We start from the raw sequence: 23,190 nt of genomic DNA, 5'->3' as shown, positions 1-23,190 counted from the left end.
AGTTACAAAGATGGAAACTGTAGTATTAAAAACACTTTACAATAAGATTCCATTTGTTAGATAACATTAGATAAAATGACCTAACAAAAAAACAATAGTTATATACTGTCGCAATTATTCTCCTTTAGGGGTTAATTTAAAAATACATTTTTAAAATCAAAAGTTAACATTATTTCTGTTAACATTATTTAATGCACAATGAATGAAGTGAACAAACATGACCAATCAAGTGTTTGTATTAAATAACATTCACAAACATTAATGTTGTAAAAATATATTGTTCACTCAATGTGTTATGTTAGATAACGCATTAAGTGATGTTAATGAATGGTATCTTATTGTAGCATTACCAAACTATACAGGAGATAAAATATGTTTTATTTGACTTGACTATACTTTTATTTAATCCAAAACTGTATTCATATTTAACTTTAAAAGGGCTTTTTAAACCTGCTAAGAGTTATCCAGCCAAGAATAAGACTAGAACTGCTTTTCTGACGGACTGATAATAATGACGGCTTTTTATTTCTCATCTCCATAAATATATCTAGTAGTAAAGCTAATGCAAGGGCTAGAAATCAATTAATAGGCCTATGTCACACTTCCTCGTCGTCATGGAGAGCGCAGTTCGCACAAGCGTTTGTACTCCCGTGGCGTCTGTCGTTGCTATGCATCCATGAACGCGGATGGAAAAGCGAGCGCGCCGCTTCTATTATGAGCGCGCTTGCCGCGCGCCATTTGAAATAACGTATCTGCACGCGCAAAAACATCAGCACCACATCAGCAGCAGCACCGCCGATCGCCATCAGCGCTTTTATGAAGAGGACGCAACTGCACGCGCTTCGGGCATGCACGCGCATCAAGTAACCGGACGATGCGCGCTGTTTGAATGCTGAACGGAATGATTGACAGCTGCAGACGAGTTTGTGAACTTTAATTTAACAATGTAAATATACTTCTGTCCCTCACATTAAGCTATGGAATGGCTTCAGATGACTTTGAATATATTGCTGGAAAACGTAATTAGTGCTTGTCTATTTATTTTGGTCCATGACTCCCCTTGTGCCGTAGGCCTATAAAAGAGCGCAATAATCGCGGTTGTCTGAAACAATCGCGGTTAGATCAAATAATCGCGATCAGACGGTTATTTAATTATCGCAACAGGCCTACCTGGAAACTTCAAATATAGAACTGAACACAGCTTAAATCATCCCTGTGGAAGGTGACAGTAAAATTAGAGGCCGTCCTTCGTTTACACTGTCAGTGAAATGTGACCAAATTCCGATTTTTGCTCACATGTGACAGATCCGATGTGTTCTATGACAGTGTAAACAGGAAAAAAACGCATGCACTCGGATATATCGAGATCGGTTTCAGGCCTCATTCATATGTGGAAATAAATCGGATATGTGCCAATGCGACATGTCATGTAAACAGGCAGGTCGGAGTTTCTGAGGCATTAGGCAACGTCTCCGCGGTTTAATGACGAGAGAAACCCACGCACATCTGCAAAGGGACGGATGACCCACCCGACGAAACGTTGTGTCGTCGTAGGAGAGGAATGTGGACAAACGTTGACACAATATATTGTTGTACACAACAAAATTTCGGACCCACTGCTCCTCGTTAAAGCCAATATTTAAAGCCAGTATGCTCCCACCAGTCCTGAGATCTCTCTCACCCACAATAACTGAAGCATATGCGCAATGGTGGCACTTTTCGTCCTCCTTCGCCTCAAATTTGAAATGCTCCCACACTCCACTCCGTTTTGACCGCCTCATGTTTGGTTTCTTTTTTGCTGCCTCAGGTTTGTGTCGGGTCTCTCGCCGCCCGCGAGAATCTCGTGTCACGTTCGCAACGTTCAATTAGCCGACAATTAATTTAACTTAATCGAGTAAATTCTTGTCGACAATTAATCGATAATCGATTAACCGTTTACATCCCTAATACAAACATCAGTTTTTATTTGTGTAATTATTGTATTTGAAAATAAATAGCTGTTCAATATAATCCTTTAGGCTCTGTTGTTCATTTTAACCTTTAATATTATAGTAATGTACCAAATGAGAGGGTTCCCTGTATAGTTTACAGCATTAGTTGGGATTGTCTTTAAAAAAAAAAAAGTTTTTAAAGGGGTGATGAACTGAGAAATCAAATTTTCCTTGAGCTTTTGACATATAAGAGGTCATCATACTATAAGAATATCCTGTAAGTTTCAGAACTGAAACGTCCTTGTTGGTCCAATAAAAGCTGTTATTGACACCAGGCACAGCGAACGACAGGTTTTTCAAAGTGGGGATCTGTGACGTCAAAGGGTATCAAACACCGCCTCCGCAGAAGAAGATCAACGCCTACTTCAACACTGCCTGTTTAGCCCCGCCCACCGATTCGCACATTACATGAAACTCATTATAATATGCAAAACTGTTATCCAATCATAGCAGTGGGTGTTTACTTCCAAGTCTTCAATGCGGCACGCCCATAAAAACCGAGCGTTTCAGGAGCTAGGCTCAAAACCAGGGTAGAAAATAGCCTATTTCTTTTTCATTTTTATGTTTTTGAATGTAAAAACCAGACATCAATATAAAAAAATTTAAAAAGCCAGTTCATGACCCCTTTAAGGAAATTAAAATACCGGTATCGGCAGATACCATTCTGAATAATCGGCTATCTGTATCAGCAGAGAAATTTACTATCAGTGTGTCTCTTGTTTAAATGTTCGTGCTCATTATTTTCTCAAATAAGTGACTGATTAATAGTTGCCACCTATAACTATGCATTTTCAAAATTGACTAGCCAGTTTGTTGCGTGAACTCATCTACCTCACTCATATTCTAAAATGGAAAAGACAAAATTTGGAAAAATAAAACCGATTTTACAGGGCCCTATAAAGGCTGCTGAAATGTTAAAAGGCTGAATACATTTTAAAACATCTTTTTATCTATTTAAAATATATTAGAATGATAGAAATCATTCATTTAAAATTGTAATATTTCAAAATATACATTTTTTTTCCTGTATTTTGATCAAATAAATGCAGCCTTGGCGAGTGACTTTTACAAACATTATGAACCTTTGCTGACGCCTGAACGGTAAGTAAATAGGATAAATAGAGACCTATTGATTTGCAGCAGTAAAAAATTGGCTAAAAGCCATTGGTTACATTTGACATTTGCACTCAATAATTAATGGAAAAAATATCCATCTGCTGGGCTGAGCCCATAAAATCCTGTTGTGATGTAATTGCTTTAAATGGAGGGGATGTTACAGCCCTGACTGCCTGTGATAAAAGTTGTGTCTGACAGCAAAGTTTCTGCCTCCGTTCCCCCTTTGTTTCCATGGCTACAGATGTGGAAAGCTCCTAAAGGGAAGCTAGGGTGGTGAAGCTTTGAAATATCTGCTGCATGTATATTTGATTACTCTGTGACTGCTGTAGCTGAAGCTCTGCCACTCCTAAGGGATCTGCCTCAGCTCCGTCATACCTGCGGACTTTGATCTGAGCCTCTTATGCAGCGCGGCACCTCCACTTGGGTTATTGGTTGCCACAGTAACCGTTATTGGGAGGTGATGGACAGCCTGGAGGCTGAAGACGTGATGGACTATGGAACCACCCTCCCCCACTCTCTCCTTCTCTCCCTGTGAATGCCGAGATGAATTTCACAGCTAATGAGGCAGTGCCCTCCCCAAGTCATGGAGCTGTGTGTGGGTGCTAACAGAGGTATGCCGTTTGGCTCTTCTGTCCACAGTGATGAATTTTCAGCTCTCTGACCTTTTGAAGATCCTTTCCTCTTGGCTCATTATTAGGGCATAAACTATACCAAGCATTAGGGCAGCATGAAACCTCAGCGTAGACCAATTAGTGGCTGATCTTGCATGACTCCTGTTCTGCAGGAACTGGCTGCATTTCCTCCTTTTCAGCCTGTTTCTTCATCACTGTATTGTCAGTTGGATTTCAATAAATAAACTTCTGCAATGACACCGATCATACATAAAAAATAAAGGAAGCAAGTATGTTTTGCTGTCTTTACTTAACTTCTTTTTTCTGGGATCCCGATTTTAACAGAAACACTGGCAAGCTTTTCTGTGATGTGCGAACTGGGATTGAGGAAAGATACTTCTGTTGTCATCAGCAGGATCCAGCCATAAATTTTTTGTGCTTCACATGCAGTGTTTTTTCATTGTGCCTTTACAGTACTTAAAGGGATAGTAAACCCAAAAAGTACTTATCATTCATTTGCGTCATTTCAAAACTGAATGACTTTCATTCTTCTGCAGAAGAATTTTCATTTTCATTTCAGCTGTTTTGTCCATATAATGAAAGTCAATGGGGTCCAAAACAACATTGAACCCCACTGACTTTTTTTGCGTGTGGACATGGGCATTTTCCAAAATATCTCTATTTTTGTTCTGCAGAAAATGACAATTGTAATTTTTGACTGAACTGTCCTTTTAACTGTTTGCCTATGTAATAATTACACCAACATTATTGAACAATGCAATATAATTGATTGCACTTAAAAAGGTTTTTCAGCACTGTAGCACAGCTGTCAGATAAATGTTTTTAGGTAATCGTGTAAACCGATGAAAGGGACAGTTTGCAGCCATTCTGATGTTTTAGCGTTCATAAATTGGACAAAATTGTTTGCAATGTCATGTGTTGAGCGTCATTCATTTGTACTGTTCCTGTTCTGACAGCATGCACAAATTAGTCATGGGTGGAAATAAAACTCTTTAGAGGTAGAACACAGCCTTACTCTGTTTGTCCAGCAACACACTCAAACCACACAATTCAGAATCAACCATTGTCAAGCTGCACTGCATATGATTCCTCACTGTTTCCTGTTGTGCTGTGACTGCAGTGCAGTATCGGCTTTTACACTCTGCTACTACCACTTTGCACTGATATGCTCATTTTTCTTGTCTAAAATGATGCAGGTCATTGGTTTCCTATTACTTTGGCCATTGTGTATACAGTGCATTTTTGATAAGATGAATATTGCTGACCAGACCTGCTCCCTCTCACACCAAGGCATGTCAAACATGAGCTGACACCAAACTTCTTCACAAATGCTGCTTCTCTCAAGTGTGCCAAATCCCATTGAAAAGCATCAAATCACATTTCAGCCTTAAACAGAATGACCTTTTGATATTTTCACATTAGGTGAAGGCTAGCAAAGAAAAGAAAAACTTTCAGGCAGACGCTTAAGCTTTACATATTCAGGGAAAAGCTGTGGATTTGGGGTGCTGTGTGTGTGAATTTTTTTTTTTTTTTGTGCAGGTTGTGCTGGGACAGCCCCAGCAATCCCTCTTGGGGTACTAGAGAAAAGGGATCCTGATCATGTCAGTTAGTTAGTGGAATGAGGCCCTTCAGATAAAGGCTGTTTTCAGAGCAGATTTACATGCATCAGATTTTATCCAAATTCATACATGACAGAGCAAGTGGTGCACCTGTTGATATATCTGACTAATTTGATGTTTGTTTGTTTTCTTTCAGTATTATGTGCCAAGAATCTGGCAAAGAAAGACTTCTTCCGTAAGTATAACTCATTTCACCTCCTTATTCATTATTTTCATCCTTTGTGTACCTTAAAAATGTGTTCACACCAAAATTAAAATGTTTCCTTTTACTGCCCCTCATTCACTTCAGACCTGCAAGGCTACATAAGAGGAAAGATTTTGAATAATATGCTGGGTGCTATTTTCCATGTTATTACAATAAATTGGGGTTTCAATCTTTAAAAATTGGCAGAAATGCTTCTCAGAAGAAGTCCATGAGAATTGAATTTTCGGAAGGCAATCTGTTAACTTTGTGAGAGAGAAATACTGCTGCAAAATCATTCAAATCAATTTTGTGAACTGGACCAACCATTTTATTGAAAATGTCCATCTCAAAGAACAATTCACTTTGCAAATAGGACATCACTACTTCTCTCTTTAACTTTCATAAAAGTGCCAAGGAGAGTTTGAGTGGATTATCAGTGAATTATAACTTAAATTTGGGTCTGTTTCTCAAACAAAGCTATCGCATTATTTCAGAAGACTTGAAATGTAGAGCATGCATTGTAACCACTTCAGTAATACATTTGCTTGTAGTTTGACAGCTCCAGTCCTCATTCACTTTCACTGTAAATTCACATTTATATTGAAAAGAGTTGCCAGGATATTCTTCAAATTCACTTTTTTGTTTCACATAAAGTCAAAGGAGTTTGGATTGTCAAGTATGTGACTAAATTTTGCTTTTGGGTGAACTTTTACTCGACTTCAAATCCTTCGCATTCGCAGAAATGGCTTTATAGGAACTGTTTGTGATTCTGTAGCGCTGGAACATTAGAGCCTCTCTCTCCTGTAAGAGCCGCCCACTGGCTGCTTTTATCACTGGGGGAATTCACATCCTCATTCAGTGGCTCCTCATCAGATTCCACCCACTACAACATGAGCACACTTCACTGTTCTGGAGCCTGGGCTCTCGATCCCAGCTGTTCTGACTGACAGGCTTGTTTGCCCCACTGGCCTCGTCATTGTGTGTCCCACATATTATTCAAATGTCTGGTGTGCGTCATTCATAGATCCTGTTTCTGTGCCATGGCCATTATGCTTCTCGTATAACAAAAGGCCACATGACAATGTATGACGGAGACAGGCAAAACAAGGCCAATTGTCCCTGGTAATTATACAGTGAATTATTAGTATTTATGTTTTACAACAGATGCAGCATGTATTTTTCAGTAGTCTTTTTCTCCCCACTCAAATAATTTCAGTTAAAAGACTCATAATTATCACGCCACCAAATGAACGGTTCACAGATCATGTGACTTTCAGTTACACCAAGCAAAATGCATGGCCAAGTCTATAACTAAGCAACACAATATAGGACTAAAATGATTAGAAATGTGACATGGAAATAAACATTCACAACAGTAATTTAAATATAATTGCAGTTGGCGACAAACTGGAAAATGACTGTTGATGTGCACTTTTAGCAGATTTCATCTAACCCATGATGTAATGTCTGTGAAGAAATTACTCTTTTGAGCTGGTTGTTTTAATAAATCAGTCAAGCACCTTCACGAATCAGTCTCATACTAAGTTTTCAGTTTGAATAGTCTAACATCTGACTAAGAAACATCCAAATACAGTATGTAATCATGTAACCAAAATACTGTTGGTTATTGTTTAGCATGTACACTAACATGTACTGTTTACCTGTGCCAACCAATTGTAAGTTGGAATCTGTTTTAATGTTTTAAGAACTTTGCTTGGGTGTGGTCAGTGACATGTTGGAACCATAAAGCAAAATTTAACTGTCATTTTTCAGTCAGGCCAAAATACACTCAAGGCTTGAATATACTACATGACTTTTGCCCAAATTGCCGAAATTCAACCGCCAGCTCCGAGTCGGTTTGCAGATATTGGCCAGTCGGTGTTGACAGATTTTTACAGAAAGTTGTGTAGTGTATGATGGGCACATTTACTTTACACTTTTATACTTTTTTTTTTTTTTTGCTGCAGACTATGAATACACCCAGTCAAACATATTTGATATTTTGAGCTGATTTTAGAACACATTGATTTCATTTGCCACACATCTCCTAACAATGAGGTACATGCTTCTGCGTGAGTTGCACTTAGTTTATATATTTTTATATAAGCTGAAAACATTTTTAATATCATGCAGTTGTGGCCTAATGGTTAGAGAGTCGGATTTGTAACCCGAAGGTCGCTGGTTCGAGTCTCAGTACTGGCAGGAAGTGTGGTTGGAGAGTGAATGAACAGCGCTCTCTGCCACCTTCATTACCTGCAACTGAGGTGCCCTTGTGACGCCAGGCACCAGGTTTGACTGGGCTCCCCAGGCGCCCCAGCAAAAATGGCTGCCCACTGCATCCGGGTGTGTGTTCAATACTCATTGGTATGTGTGTGTGCACTTGGATGGGTGAAATGCAGAGCATACAGAGAAACCATACTTGGCTACACGCCACGTCACCTTTTTGGTCTAGGACTCTGGAGAAAAAATAAATCCAAATATTTGCAGTCTATCTAAATTTTTGGAGCTGTCATTGTGGAAGCTGCTTATCTGTCCAGATTGTACATATTCTTTCAGAGGGCAGAGTGAGGACAGTGTGTGACGGCCGAGTTTGTCCTCAGTTGTTTATTTGTATTCCTGCCACACTGTCGTTCTGCTGCAGGGTTGCCTGATCCTTTCGCCAAAGTGGTGGTGGATGGCTCGGGTCAATGCCACTCTACAGACACGGTCAAAAGCACATTGGACCCCAAGTGGAATCAACATTACGACTTGTGAGCAAATTTCCTTACTAATGGCAGATTTTTTTTTTCTTAGTGGTATTCATGATGTTGTGCAGTTTCAGTAATTTAGTTAATCTTTAAAATAATGTTAGCTAGTTATTTGAAACAGAAGTTCACTGGAGGAACTTGCTAAATTGAGTTTTTCCCGCAGGTATATTGGGAAGACAGACTCAATCACCATTAGTGTATGGAACCATAAGAAGATCCATAAGAAGCAGGGGGCGGGTTTCTTAGGCTGTGTTCGGCTCCTGTCCAACGCCATCAGCAGACTAAAAGACACAGGCTGTGAGTGTGACACTTTATATAGCCAGCCATAATCTCTTCATTGTGCCTTATCACAGTTGTTAATCGTTTCTCTGCAGTCTATAAAAGTTTGATAACCTCGTACATCAAAATTTTGATTACACCATATTATCTGTCTCACCATCAGACCAGCGTTTAGACTTGTGCAAGTTGAACCCATCTGACAGTGATGCCGTCCGTGGGCAAATCGTTGGTATGTATTGAACAGTGCAGGTAGAACTTGTACAGAACTTTTCAGGTACAATGGCCCCAAAATGTATTTAGCAACACTTTTAAATGGATGTATTTGCACTGGATAACAAAATATCAAACCAAGTGTTAATTTTGAAGAAAGATAACACAAGTAGTCAAAACATTTAAGATGACATTTTCCTCATAAAAGTGTAATTCTGAATAAAGCACTAGCATTATTTGTTTGCAGAGGCCACTTAGTTGGATATTTTGTATTTAATGCAATGAAGTTCATACTTTTTTTTATATGGTTTAAATTTCCAAATACTTTAACCACTGTGTAAAATTGAATATAAATTCTCAAACAAAAATCAATTGTTCAGCGCTAAATCAGTATTTTCTGCTTAACGAAGATAAGTCAATGTGAAGACTTTTCTTAACCGTTTTCTTCACTTTTGTAGTGAGCCTGCAAACCAGAGACAGAATTGGCAGTGGAGGGCCTGTGGTCGACTGTAGAGGACTAGTAGAGAATGAAGGGTGAGTCGTCTTCTGTCCTGAAGATGCACATTTAATTAGCACTGGAACTGACTGGCTACCTGCCCAGATAGAAAGCACTTTATTTGAGCTTCCTAAAGACCAGTTAGTTTCACAGTTCATCACTGTTTAATCATCAATACTTAGTCAGAACATTTGGCCCAGTCTGGAAAAATAATAAAGGGCTGAACTTTCTTTTATGTAAGATGATTATTATATTACCTATCCACACCTATGTGGCCTGTGTTAAATCAGCTGAAAAGTCATTTTGGAAATGATACATGAAAGTTATTACATGTCATGGTAGATTATGACATGACTTATTTGTGTAGGATAGGTCCTGAGACAGTTGTTAAAATATTAGGGGCAGTTTTATGTTGTCCTAAATGTTTGTGTGCCTGTGTGCTGATGTAGCCGTGTTTTCACATCTGATCTGTATATGTTTCAGGCCAGTTTTTGAGGATTCGGGGCCTGGACGGCCTCTCAGCTGCTTCATGGAGGAGCCCATGCCATACACAGATCCCACAGGGGCCGCTGGCGGAGGAAACTGCCGTGCACTTGAGTCACCCAATCAGGAGCAACGACTCCAAGCACAACGGATCAGAAACCAAGATTCCCGAGGGCACGCACACACACCTCAAAACAGACCACACGGACACCAGTCCCCCGACCTCCCTGAGGGCTACGGTAAGTGTGTGCATATTAGCAATGAGTCAGCATGGTCGAGTTAATGAAGTTTACCTAGATTTATTTTATTTTTTTAATCATATTGTTTTAGCTCTTTATTTTTATTCCCGGTGCTTTAAAACACTACTTGATATCGAGACACTGCTTTTGTAACAAATTTCACCTACTTCAATATACTTCAAATCACCTGGTGTGAGCAATTTTCCTGTCATTATGTTTAATCTACAAGTCACTGTTGTTTTTTAAGTGATAGTTTTGCAATAAAAGATTTATTTATAATTTATAAGTTTTGCTCTTCTCAGTGTGTATACATGATCTCTTACCCTCAATAGCCTATTGCTGAAGTCCACTGAGACTAATACAGCTTAGCGCTCTGGGTAGAGGCTACTGAAGTGCAGTGAACCGGAGAGTCTGAGCTCTGAAAGAAGTCTATTCTATGTGGCACTGCTACTTTAGTTGAGCCGTGTGGCTATTGCGGCCCGCAATATACAGGTGGATTGGCTGTGGTAAAGCCTCTCATTGGAGTGTAACCGTGCCTGACCCTTCTGGTGTTGTGGTCGAGTCCTCTGCCGTTACCAGTGGACGGCGCCAGTGTAATTAAATCTCAGACTAGACATGCCACACTAGCTGTGTGCAGTCTGAGAACTGGATGCTTTGCAATAGCCCTGGCTCTCATTCAGGTTACGTGTAAACCTCTGAGTTAGCTGTTGCTCTTTCACTCTTGACATGTGTCTCTTCTCTTTTCTAATTCAGAGCAAAGGACCACTGTGCAGGGCCAGGTCTATTTTCTGCACACACAGACTGGCGTGAGCACCTGGCATGATCCCAGAATACCCCGGTAGGTTTAATCACCACCCGCCTGTGCTGAAATAACGATTGCCCCTGTTTGATTTCTCCTCACTGCTATTGTGATATTGCTCTAATCATAGCTCTTTAATGTCCACAATCAGCTAACTTAATAATCAGCAATCTCACTTAATAGCTGCTACTGTTGACATTGCGAAGAATAATAATTTGCTCGTCATCATAATAATGATTTCAGGAGCATCAGGAAAGAGACTTGAGAAGCAGCCTGTTAGTGATGGGATCAACACAGGGTGGGAAATCAACACAAGCCACTAGTCCACCACAAGTGCTTATTGCACAGTGGCAGGCTATTTTACCTTATCAGTCACTGTAGCTTGTGACCTCAAATGGGCCTTTTTTTAGATTGGCCCAACAACATACTTGTATATTCAACATGCACGTGTGATGTTTTGAAAAAGTACTTACTGTCTTTCAAGTTATACAGGGATTCTCAGCTTCAAATGTGTCAAAACTTGAAAAAGGCTTTAATCAGTTGTAGAGGGTGCATGGAAAAACTCAAAACATCTGATTCTTGATCACTGATGAAATTTATTGAAGATCTTCCAGACAACAAGTTGAACTTCTTAATTAATTTTCTTAAATTCAGTGCTAATTCATATGTTTAGCTGAACCAGTGGTGTATCATAAAGTTGATGAATACATTGTCGCTTTTCCCAGCTGTCCTTAAACAAACTCAGCATATACAGATTTTAGCATCTTTCTCCTTTGGTTTTATAACCAGCATCACCAACTTGGGAAGGGAAAGCACATCTGCTTCACAAACAAAGATCTCTCTGCATGCTTGGACTCTCACACACACCTGCTCCTGTGTGACGTGCACGTTCACTGGCCAATCAGATTCTTTGCTTCTCCCACATTGCACTATGTGCTCACAACTAATAGTTTCCATTCTTTTTAATCTCTGGTCTAAACATGTTACTCATTTTATCTTTATTTCAAATTTAGTTTAACGCTGTCGACTGTTTGTTAGGATCTTTAGTTGCGCCAACATCTCTGTAAATAAGACAAGTCTGTCTGATTGGTGGGCATCTTGGTCATGTAATGCCTTGCAGCTTATTTCTATTTGGGTAATAAGTTCTATCTCTACTTGAATGGACAATAGTTAGTTATATTCAGCAAGGATGCATTTAACTGATCAAAAGTCACAGTTTAGACCATTATAATGTTACAAAATATTTCTATTTAAAATAAATGCTGTGTTTTTAAACTTTCTATTCATCAAAAAATATAAATTGAATAATAATTAAACAATTATTAAAAAATAATAATTGAATAAATTACATTTCAAAATGTATTAAAACAGTTCTTTTAAATTGTAATATTATTTCACCACTGTGGCTGGTGGACAAAAATAAGTTAATTTCCCACCTAGGAAGAGGGTACAGAGGCAGAGTTTTAGGTCGCCATTATATATGTATTGAGCAGCAGGTGTGATGGGTGCGCTTGCTCCTTCAGGGATTTGAACAGCGTGAGTTGTGAGGAGCTGGGCCCTCTGCCGCCCGGCTGGGAGATCAGGAGCACTGTGTCAGGACGAATTTATTTTGTCGACCACAATAATAGAACCACGCAATTCACCGACCCCAGGTTACACCACATCATGAGGTAAAACATCTTTCACATCGGCTCTGCTCATAACATCTGATTACTCATCCCAGCTCTTAAATTATCCTGTTAATTATTCACCACAATGAATAAATCATCCTTGTGTAATTAAACTTGCTAGTAATGATTGTTGCTTGCTTGTATAAGGGTTTATTAAATTAATTCTCGACATTTAATTCCTAATCGTCCCTGGTGGGAGTGTAACCCGAATGATGCATGAAAATTACATGGTCCAGTGGTTTGATAAAGTGCTATGAAAGTGCGGAGGTATTGGTTCACATGTGACATTTGTGTGTGTTTTGCACGTGATGAGCAGCCAGCACTCTCAGGTGAAGGAGTCGAGCCAGGCTCTGCCCGTACAGATGGAGGTTGGTATTGAGGAGGGTGACGGGGAGTTACCGGTGCGCTACGAGAGAGATCTGGTCCAGAAACTTAAAGTTCTCCGTCATGAGCTCTCCCTGCAGCAGCCTCAGGCTGGCCACTGCCGCATTGAAGTGTCCCGTGAGGAGATCTTTGAGGTACTCACAGTCACAAAGCTGAATAGTGGCAGTCATGTAAACATGCGTAATTTAGTTCTAACAGCACTGTGGAACTGTTTTTGTCATTGGAAGTGACTATGATATATGCATCACGATTAGGTTTGCTCTCTATTTGGTCTCTCAGAGTAGGATGTACTTAGAGAGTAGGATCCAATTTCAGTATCTTTAGTTACTCTGCAATTTTTGGTCATAGCAACATGAGACAGATGATTTTAGGTGCACATTATTCCAAAGAAAAAACATGTTTGTAATTTCATCCCAGTGTACACTAACATTCAATAGTTTGGGGTCAGTAAGACGTTTTTGAAAGAAGTCTGTTATGATCACCAAGACTGCATTTTTTTGCTCAAATATAGTTAGAACAGTCATAATTTGAAAATTTTTAAATGTCTGTATTGTCACTTGATATAAAATTGTATGTCCTTGCTGAGTAAAAGACCCCATACTTTTGAACGGTTATGTAATTACTTGCTTTTTAAAACATCCTTTTAAAATTTGCATCTGATTTAGTTTTTGTGACTTAAAAAAAAAATTGCCAAATAGCAATGTAAACTTCATTTTAGGCTGGTTTAAAATTTGTTTCATTTATTATTCTTTAAAGGGATAGTTCACCCTAAAATGAAAATTAAGTCATACTTTACTGTATGCCCTTCTTTCTTTATGGAACACAATAGGAGAAATTTTAACAAAAAATGTCCTGCTCATACTAATGGCAGTGAATATAGACCAGCATCAAGCTTTTTAAAAAAGTACGTAAAAGTATGACAGAATGATCCCATGCGACACGTGCCGTATATTCCAAGTGTTCTGGGGGAATACAATAGGGTTTGGTGAAAAGCAAAACAAAATTTAATTTATTTAATGAAAATCCTGACTTTGGTCATTGGTCTTCTGTGCTCGACCGCACGTTCGTGGGACTCTATTAGCTCTGCAGTTCACTCCGACTCGCTCAGAAAAACACACAAGTTGTGAGAAATCAAGAGCAACAAAAACACGACATGAAATACAATGCTTAGAAATCCCCAAAACGTATCCTTGAGCACTTCTCCGGACCGGAGCTCCATTAGTCTGATGACAGTCAGAATGGCGGTTGACAGATGTGAACGCGATAACTTCTTGTTACGACGAACACAACGGATATGTTCACCTCATAGAAGAAGGTACATGGGTTGTATTTCATGTCACGTTTTTGTTGATCTTGACTTTTTGGCCCTAGGGTGAATAAAAGACTTAATTTTAATTTTAGGGTGAACTATCCCTTTAATTATGTATAATTTATGTCAATAATGTTTCACTCATAACTGCATCTTCTTATGGAAATAAATGTGTTGTTATGTCACTTCTCTAAGTGCTGCTCTATCTGTGCAATAGGAGTCTTATAGACAGATCATGAAGATGAGACCCAAAGACCTGAAGAAGCGGCTGATGGTGAAGTTTAGAGGAGAGGAGGGGCTGGATTACGGTGGTGTTGCTAGGTAGCATATGAATCTGTTCCATATGAAAGGTTCTCATTAATTAATTTCCCCTGTGCCTCATTATTCCCCCATCTCTTTTCATACACCAGACTTGACTTTATAATTTCAACAGTTTAGCTGAATCTCAGCCAGGCTTATCAGCATGCAGGGTATCATGTTCACGATATTGCAGGTGTTTCCCTGTTGAGCACAGAGCTTAGATTGAACTACTGCCAGCAAGACTCAAATATGAGCATCTTCTTAAAAAGTCAATCTGACTTCTCTGTCTGAATTCCTGTCTTATTCCAGGGAATGGTTATATCTTCTCTGCCATGAGATGCTGAATCCATACTACGGCCTGTTTCAGTACTCAACTGATAACATCTACACACTACAGATAAACCCAGATTCATCCATCAACCCTGTAAGTCATTCAGTGACCTATGCTTGGGATTTCTCTCTTAAACACGACCCAGTAAATCAGTATGCTATGAAGAAGTTTAGCAAAGGCAGTGCTGCTTGGACCTTGTGGTCATCATCTGTGCTTTAAAAGATTGACTCTGTTGCAGGGTCTCATTAACTTTCCTTTCACGCCCTCTGCTGTTTTTTTCAGGACCACTTGTCTTACTTCCACTTTGTTGGGCGGATTATGGGTCTGGCTGTTTTCCACGGGCACTACATTAATGGAGGCTTCACCTTGCCCTTCTACAAGCAGCTCCTGGGGAAGCCCATCCAGCTTTGTGACCTTGAGACTGTGGACCCAGAGCTGCACAAGAGCCTCGTCTGGATCCTGTGAGTGAATTTCATACGATTTCAAGTCTTTAAGACTAAAGAGAGAGTGCAGACTTATCTCGCACAGTCTTTTCTGCACCACTGTTGTTCCTCTCACACTTGAAAGACAATTCTCTGGACTCTCCAGATCAATAATTATCGAAAAAAAGTTTTGCATTTGCCTGGCTGTAACAGGGTCATTTAGGAAAGGGGCGGGACAAAAAAACACTCAAAAGCCTATACAACCTAAGTGAAAACCCCAAACTTCACAAAAATCGATGAGCATATGTGTCATAACATGGCGAAAAAGCATGAAAGTGCACAAGCCAGAATGTGACAAATAAAATTCAAGATTATAATTATTATTTAAAAAATAAAGTAACCTCTAATTCTTATTGTTTAGCATTAAAATAAATACATTAAAAGACTAATTTAAGTTAAAATGATACACCAGCCTGTTGCTATTATGATTTTCCAAATGTTATAATAAAGTCTTCAAAACTATGTAATGACACAAGAATAGGAAGTTTGTTTTGTAGAGAAATTCATACTTGTGTACAGTTTGTCTATAATGTTTCTACACATTACAATATTAAGAATTTAAAGGGTTTTTGTGTGTGTGTGTGTGTGTGTGTGTGTGTGTGTGCTGCTTTTAATGTATTCACATTTAAATGTAAAAACTCTTGGTATTATAGGTTGTTCTTTAAAAAAAAAAAAAAGAAGAATATGGTGGAATCACCATTGCAAATGAAATTACAACAAAGAAACAAAGTAAAATGCACAGGCATATTTTGGGTTCAGTGTGGCCAAACAAACAGCTTGATATTTATGGATTGTTAATGGGTAGCCTGTTGAATGTAAGCAACAGTATGAATAACTGCAAAATATTTTTCTTGTGTTTTTCAGAGAAAATGACATCACATCTGTTTTGGACCATACCTTCTGCGTAGAACATAATGCTTTTGGCAAATTCCTCCAACATGAGCTGAAACCAAACGGCAAGAACATCCCAGTCACAGAGGAGAACAAGAAAGAATATGTGAGGTATGAAGAGGAGCAAGCTTGTGGACTGCCAGGCACAGCAGATACATAACCACTCTCTCAGAGACAGGCAGCCAGCAGAGGGCAGCACTCACCCTGGCTAAAGGGGCTTGGCAGAGGTTTTAGGAGCCTCACTGCTTTTTCCCCTGTCAATTTGATTGAGTGAACCCTGGATATATAAGCTACCGATCAAGAATGTTAGTGGGATGTCAATTTTTATGAGTCTTTGTTGTGTGCGAGTCATTGCCAAATAGAAAAGTATCTGAGGTTGTTAATGGAGAACTGTGGGGCACAGTCGCCTGTTAGTGTTCTCCATGTTCCACTGCAGATCTCTAATGATTGATTGTGTCTCTGTTAGGCTATATGTCAACTGGAGGTTCATGCGAGGCATTGAGGCCCAGTTCCTCGCCCTGCAGAAGGGCTTCAACGAACTCATACCACAGCATCTGCTCAAGCCTTTTGACAACAAGGAACTTGAGGTAATTCAGACATTTCAGACACGCTGAATGGACAGGCTGATGAAGAGACTGTTCTGAATAATATCAAAGACCTTAAAAGGGGAGAATAGAAGAATCGTAATGCTAATAATGACATTTCAACCGAACAGCTATAATAGCCAACAAACTTCAAAACGATTAGCACAATGCAAGAAGCACAATACAGTAATAAGAAGTTTAATAAAATTAATAAGGCATGCTTTCGACACTAAATAAACACAGAAGCAAGATATTAAACAGCAAATAAACACATTCTGAATCCTGAATTTGAAATGTTACTGTCAGGTAGGAGGTTAAGAATGCCAAGCTGTGGACCATCTGCCTTTAGGTTATTAAACAGCATTAATTAAGTGATCTACTACAAAGGAAGGTGTGTCTGTGTGTCTGTCTGTGTGTCTGTCTGTGTGTGTGTGTGTCTGTGTGTGTGTCTGTGTGTGTGTCTGTGTGTGTGTCTGTGTGTGTGTCTGTGTGTGTGTCTGTGTGTGTGTCTGTGTGTGTGTCTGTGTGTGTGTCTGTCAGTGTGTGTGTGTGTGTGTGTGTGTGTCTGTGTGTGTGTGTTCTCTTATGCTTATGAATGTGATTAATGCATTGGTGTTGACAGTTATGAGTTTTGGTATGTGTATACAAGTTCCCATTTGCTCAAATAGCAAAAGAAAACCCCCAAAAAAGTCTTCACAACTTTCAAAAAGAGTAAAAAAAAATTGAGATTGATAACCGCAGTCGGAAGAAAGATGTCAATTTTACCATCACTCACACATAGAGACACCCACACAGCAGCGTTAACTAGTTTCTTGTGATTTCTAGTTTCTTCTATTTTCATGTTGCTTTTTTAATTTCATACATTACTGTTTAAAGGTTTGGGGGTAGTACTTTTTTTTTTTTTATGTTTTTGAAAGAAATCTCTTGGCTGCTATTATTTGATCATAAATACAGTAAGAACAGCATTACTGTGAAATATTGCAATTTAAAACAACTCTTTTGAATATTTTAAAATGTAGTTCATTCCTGTGATGTTAAAGCTATATTTTCAGCATCATTACTCCAGTCTTCAGTCACATGATCCTTCAGAAATCATTCTAATATGATGATTTTCTGCTCAAGAAACATTTCTTCTTATTATTAATGGTGAAAACAGTTGTGATCAATTTTTTTTGATCAATTTAATGCATTCTTGCTAAATAAAGTAATTTCTTAAAATTGTTTAAAAAGATCTTACTGACCTCAACCAGATACGGTAGTGTATCTCCATCAAACTTATTGCAAATAGGTATAATACATAATTGCTCATATAGGCCTTCCTCTCTCAAAAATAATGTTTATGTTTCTCTCTGCGTTTTAGCTGATCATTGGTGGTTTGGGGAAGATCGATCTGAACGACTGGAAGGCCAACACGCGGCTGAAGCACTGTGTGGCTGACAGTAACATAGTGAAGTGGTTCTGGCAGGCGGTTGAATCGTTCGATGAGGAGAGGAGAGGCAGACTGCTACAGTTCGTCACAGGCTCCACACGCGTCCCTCTACAAGGCTTCAAAGCACTGCAAGGTGGCTAATGGATAAGCCATGTGCACTTTTAATATACCTGACATATTGTGCTTGTCAAAACTTCCTAGTCTGGCACTATTTAGTTTGTATTGGCCTAACCCTAATGACTAAAGGCAACATGAAACCCAAATTTATCAATCATCCCAGTTCTTATTATGCAGACTAAAGCCGCTTTCCGACCAAGTAGTTACAGGAACTTAGTTATAGGAACTGTCCACTTCTAAACAGTTCTATGAACTACTCTCCCCCAAACTCGGTTTTGCTGTTTGCGTTCGCACTGGCCAAGTGGCCATAGGAACTGGTAGGAGGGGTAAGGGAGTGACTCAAGCACGGCGACTTTTATTTTGACGGCGCTGAGAACGCCAGAGCAAACAATGCTCGCATTCTCTGTGTTTATTAGTTAGCGATCTGTCTAACAGTACTGTTTAACATGTTATTAGATAGAATTGTTATAGAAAGTAGACAGTATATGAAAAAAAGGTTATTAGCCTATGCCGTGTGGTTGATGTCCAGTGTTGCTAGCTGAGCAGAAATACATAATCATGTTTGACTTGGTCCCCTCAAAGTTGCGTTGGATTTTCTCTTCAGCATAAAGGTTTAGAGACCCATCTATCACTGTTTTCCATGTTTGGATCTAGTTTCTGGAGTAAATATATAGGCTATAATCTGTGTGTTTACATATAGCTGTTTTAAATGGCAGGTGCTGGTGTTCTGCGTGCGTTCGGTCAGTCAGCGAACACTAACGTCACGGGTAGTTCCTATAGTGCTGGTTTAGACCCTACTCTGAAGTAGGAGCTAAATTAGTTCCTCCAAATGGAGTTCCTAGAACTAAAGTCGTTCCTAGTTCCTGCGGTGCGAACACGCCGACATCCGGGTACTTTAGCCAATAGTTCTAGGAACTGTGAAAAGGTTCCTCCGGTCGGAAAGCGGCTTAACATGTTTCACAGGTTCCCCTACCAAACAAATCTCAAGCCCAACCCTACATTACATCCTGCTGAATAATCTGATTCACTTTTAACAATATGGAATCTACAGTTGTGAATGTGTCTTTTTTAAGTAGTTTGTGTTCATGCTCACTTCTGTTGAGTGTGATGATTTGGAGAACAGTGATAACTAGAATGTATCTTTGTAAGGTTCTACAGGTTCTGCAGGACCAAGACTCTTCACTATTCATTTAATTGATGCCAACACAGACAACTTACCCAAAGCCCACACATGGTAAGATTTAACTTCAAACTAATCAAAGATGCAGATGTTATGTTTTCAGAAAATGTAAAGGCACACTTCCAATTGTCTTTAAAGGGGGCATGTCATATGATGAATCCAACTTTCCTTGATCTTTTTATAAAAAAAAAAAAAAAAAGTTTTCATTTTATTTGTGATTCAAATGTCCCATGCAAAGATTTGGTTTCAGTAAGACCTTATTTGAAAGAAATTTGTACCTTTATTCAGCAAGGATGCTTTAAATTGATTTATAGTGATGTATAAATATATTTATAACGTTACAGAAGATTTCTATTTTAAATAAATGCTGTTCTTTTGAACTCCACATTGATGATAAGAAGAAATGTTTCTTGAGCACCAAATGAGCACATTTGATTATTTAAATGTATGTATGTTGCTTAAAGGCACGGTAGTAAAAAAAAAAAAAAAAAAAGCCCAGAGAGAGTGGAAGTGGTCATATGACACTATTTGGCACTTTACTGAAATAAAAGTCAGTTTCTAAATATTAAACTATAGAAATGCATGATGGAATGCAGTCATGGCTATTGCTGAAATACTGAACTCGCTTCTCACATATTCTTTCAGCTTTAACCGAATCGACATCCCGCCTTACGAGTCCTACGAGAAGCTCTATGAGAAGCTCCTAACGGCCGTGGAGGAGACGTGTGGCTTTGCAGTGGAGTGAGCGAGTGCCCTGTCCAGCCAGCCAGCAATGGCAGCAAACCCACCAAACAGCCCCAGCCATCCCTGTAACCCCCTCCCCTTCTCCAGGACAGACAGACAGACTGGTGTCTCCTGACAGACTTTAGCATCACCCGCCAGTCTGAGACTGCAGCGGAGGGGAGCGAAGGGCGAAACTCTCAAAGACTAATGATTCCTCACAGTGTGATTCGGTAATCGTTTTCACATTACCACATAAGTTACGGAGAAATCGGATCAACGTTTATTTTGTTTCTCAAAAATGCAGTTTGTATTGTCTTTGTCACTGAAGCGATGGGTTGATAGCGTATGACTGTAACGCGAGTATGTTTGTGCTGCAGTACGTAGAGCCTCGCTGAGCCTGTGGTCTACATGAAGTAGAGCCCATGTTTTAGTCTAGGTGGAGTATATTAACATACACAGAGCCTGTGACCATTAAACCAGTTTACCTACAGCAAATGTGTCTCGAAGGACAAGGGTGGCCTGCGTTGTCATGCTCTGTATGTTCGTAACTTCTTCAATTGTTTCCGTAATTATTTTATTTCCTTGCATCCTGTTCAGTACTATAGGATGGCATTTCAGTGGTATCCATTTCCTGTACTCATCAGTTCTCATTGTAGAAATTTTAACTCGATTGCTTGAAATGTATTATTGAAATGTTTTTTTTTTTTTTGTCTAAGATCAAGAACATGCTTAATGGCGAGTCTTAGTCCTCTTGTGGGAACTGTGAATGTAACAGCGCCCATGTGTTAATGTTCTTCAGCTGAAGCACAATGATCATGTGCGGCCTAGAGAAGGACTCAAAGCCCTTGCAAAGTCAGCGGTTTCCAGAGTGAGCCAGTATTTTCGTTGCATACATTTTTTATTTTTATTTTTATCCAATGAGCATTCCTCCGTTGTCAACAAAAGACCTACTTTTTTAAAGGTAATGCTAAATGAATGGTGTTTTAATATGCCGATTTTGAAGCACGTCTACTTCTATGTCACCTTCTTGAACAACATTCGGATCCATTGTGTCCGTTAACACGCCTAAACTGGACTCGTTACTTTAGTTTCGCAAAGAAAACGGATGTCGAATGTTTTAAAGGAGCTCTTTTTGTCCTTAATTTTGATGGACCCTGTTAATCTTTTCCAAATGAATCTAGCCATAATCATATGGTAACTTAGCATAAACTGTTTTAACTTATCGTACTATCAAAACTCACCTTCAGACTGTTATTCGCGGCTCTTTTATTGAAACCACTGCTCCGGGTAATCTTCAGCACTTTGGCTGGCACGTGTACAATCACCCATCATGGAGTGTTTATTGTCCTGTGGACGAACGCTGACGTCCTTCGGCTCCTCGACTTTGACAGAGGTGTTTGGTCCAGGTTTTGGTGTGGTGGAAGAGCAGGGGAGTGTCTTGGATTTCATTATGTAGTGCTTGTTGTGCATGGCACCAGATTATTCTTTGTAAGTGTAATGAATGAGCCAACCTCATAGTGTTTCTTCAACCACTTTTGTCTGTTTCTCTCTCGCTCTGTTTTTTTTTTTTTTTTTTTTTTTTTTTTAACCAATTATTTATTACCATGTAATGTCCTTTTAAGTATTGCTGCTATTACCATTATTCCGTAGTTTTCAGAGAAGGCTGAGTTCTTGTGAAAGCTGTACACTAATCTCTTTTATTTTATGTATGAATCAAAGTATTTAAACCTGCTGCTGATTCTTCAGGACTTTAAGAGGACGTGGACACCCGACCTTTGACCTGGATGGAGTTAGCGAGTGATGTAGGCTGGGCCCCGGTGGTCATGTTCATATTTGTGATATATGCAATAAAATCCATCACCTTTATATTCTTGGTTCTGTCTTAAAATGTCTCTTTACTCACTTAATGTGTATCGGATCGGTCGGAATTTGTGTCTTTGACAAGTGTGCAAAAAATGAAGTTTGCTGTTTTTCCCAAAAGACCGTGAATGCCTAGAGTGGTGAACTGTTTTTAAACTTGCATAAAACACAAAAGAGGTGACGTTTAATGTTGTGCAATTGTGGGAATGACTAATGAGCTTGAAGATGAGTATGGACTTTGCCTGAAGTTACAGTTGTTTTCATATTTCTCTAAGAAAACCCTTTTTTCCAAGTAATGTGACCAGTATCATCACATTGTACAATTATTAGGTCCTGAGTGTCATTGTTTATTCGATGCAAGAGTAATGTAACTTACTATGTACTAAACATTTCTGAAAAAAATTCAGTGTAAATAAGATTATATTAAAGAAACTAAATTGCAAAACACTTCTCATTGCTTTTTTTTTTTTTTTGGTCTTTGTTTGCATATACTATGGATTTTATATAGCAATGAACGATAAGAAAAGTAAGCCAGCTGCCCCTCATAATTATACATGGTTCAGTTTTATTTCTCTGCAAAAATAATGAAGGATCAGGTGATTTCCCTGGCATCTGTGCTGAGAGCACAAGCGCTGCCTTGTGTCCAAGCCGTCCACAGTTCTGGCCTATAATTACATTCAGATTGTGATGTGAATGCTGAATATGTAGACGTTCTATAAGCAAGGGGGTGCAATATTTTGTCAGGAAGGGAAACATTATGATAATTTTTCCCCAAAAGTAAATAGAATTATTTATTTTTTACGTCCGAGCAAATATAGCTGTTTTGTAATGATTATAATAAAAGGTGCGTTCATGCCATGTCGGATTTATCGTAATTACAAGATTCCGACTTGTAAAAAGCGTTCACGTCATTGTAGAACTTGTAATTACAACTTGCAAACTTGAGTTTTTTGGACAGCTCCGATCACTAAACTGTGGCAGATTCGTCGATAGTGTTGCCACGAGAACAATTCTGAAGACGTGAACAGCTCCGTGTAGAACGTCACGGGTTGTCATCTCGTAAGGTAATTTCAAAATGGCGTGAACATGGCATAATAACAGCTTATTATTACCTTTAGATGTGTTTTCTTAATTG

General features: G+C 39.1%; 1 protein-coding gene across 2 annotated transcripts in view; it reads left to right on the top strand.

Annotated features, from left to right (window-relative positions):
• The window catches only part of smurf1 (SMAD specific E3 ubiquitin protein ligase 1), a 45,309-nt gene extending 22,809 nt beyond the window's left edge, over nt 1-22,500 (top strand). The window contains exons 2-18 of one of the 2 annotated variants that reach the window (XM_084089131.1): nt 5,495-5,533; nt 8,184-8,292; nt 8,453-8,586; nt 8,732-8,797; nt 9,237-9,312; nt 9,758-9,996; nt 10,750-10,834; nt 12,319-12,465; nt 12,782-12,983; nt 14,376-14,479; nt 14,768-14,882; nt 15,072-15,250; nt 16,136-16,273; nt 16,629-16,749; nt 18,107-18,308; nt 19,451-19,526; nt 20,118-22,500. In XM_084089131.1, coding sequence (XP_083945257.1) covers nt 5,495-5,533; nt 8,184-8,292; nt 8,453-8,586; nt 8,732-8,797; nt 9,237-9,312; nt 9,758-9,996; nt 10,750-10,834; nt 12,319-12,465; nt 12,782-12,983; nt 14,376-14,479; nt 14,768-14,882; nt 15,072-15,250; nt 16,136-16,273; nt 16,629-16,749; nt 18,107-18,308; nt 19,451-19,526; nt 20,118-20,217 — 2,132 coding nt within the window. In that variant the 3' untranslated portion in view covers nt 20,218-22,500. Of the gene's footprint in view, nt 1-5,494; nt 5,534-8,183; nt 8,293-8,452; nt 8,587-8,731; nt 8,798-9,236; nt 9,313-9,757; nt 9,997-10,749; nt 10,835-12,318; nt 12,466-12,781; nt 12,984-14,375; nt 14,480-14,767; nt 14,883-15,071; nt 15,251-16,135; nt 16,274-16,628; nt 16,750-18,106; nt 18,309-19,441; nt 19,527-20,117 lie in introns of both variants that reach the window. The other variant, XM_084089130.1, reaches the window with a different exon arrangement.
• Nucleotides 22,501-23,190: the final 690 nt, after the last annotated feature.

The sequence above is a fragment of the Abramis brama genome, assembly GCF_963993115.1.
Source record: "Abramis brama genome assembly, chromosome: 1".
In the NCBI taxonomy this organism is placed as follows: Eukaryota; Metazoa; Chordata; class Actinopteri; order Cypriniformes; family Leuciscidae; genus Abramis; species Abramis brama.
Note: the sequence above shows the minus strand (reverse complement) of the source record. Positions and strands in the feature narration are given on the sequence as shown.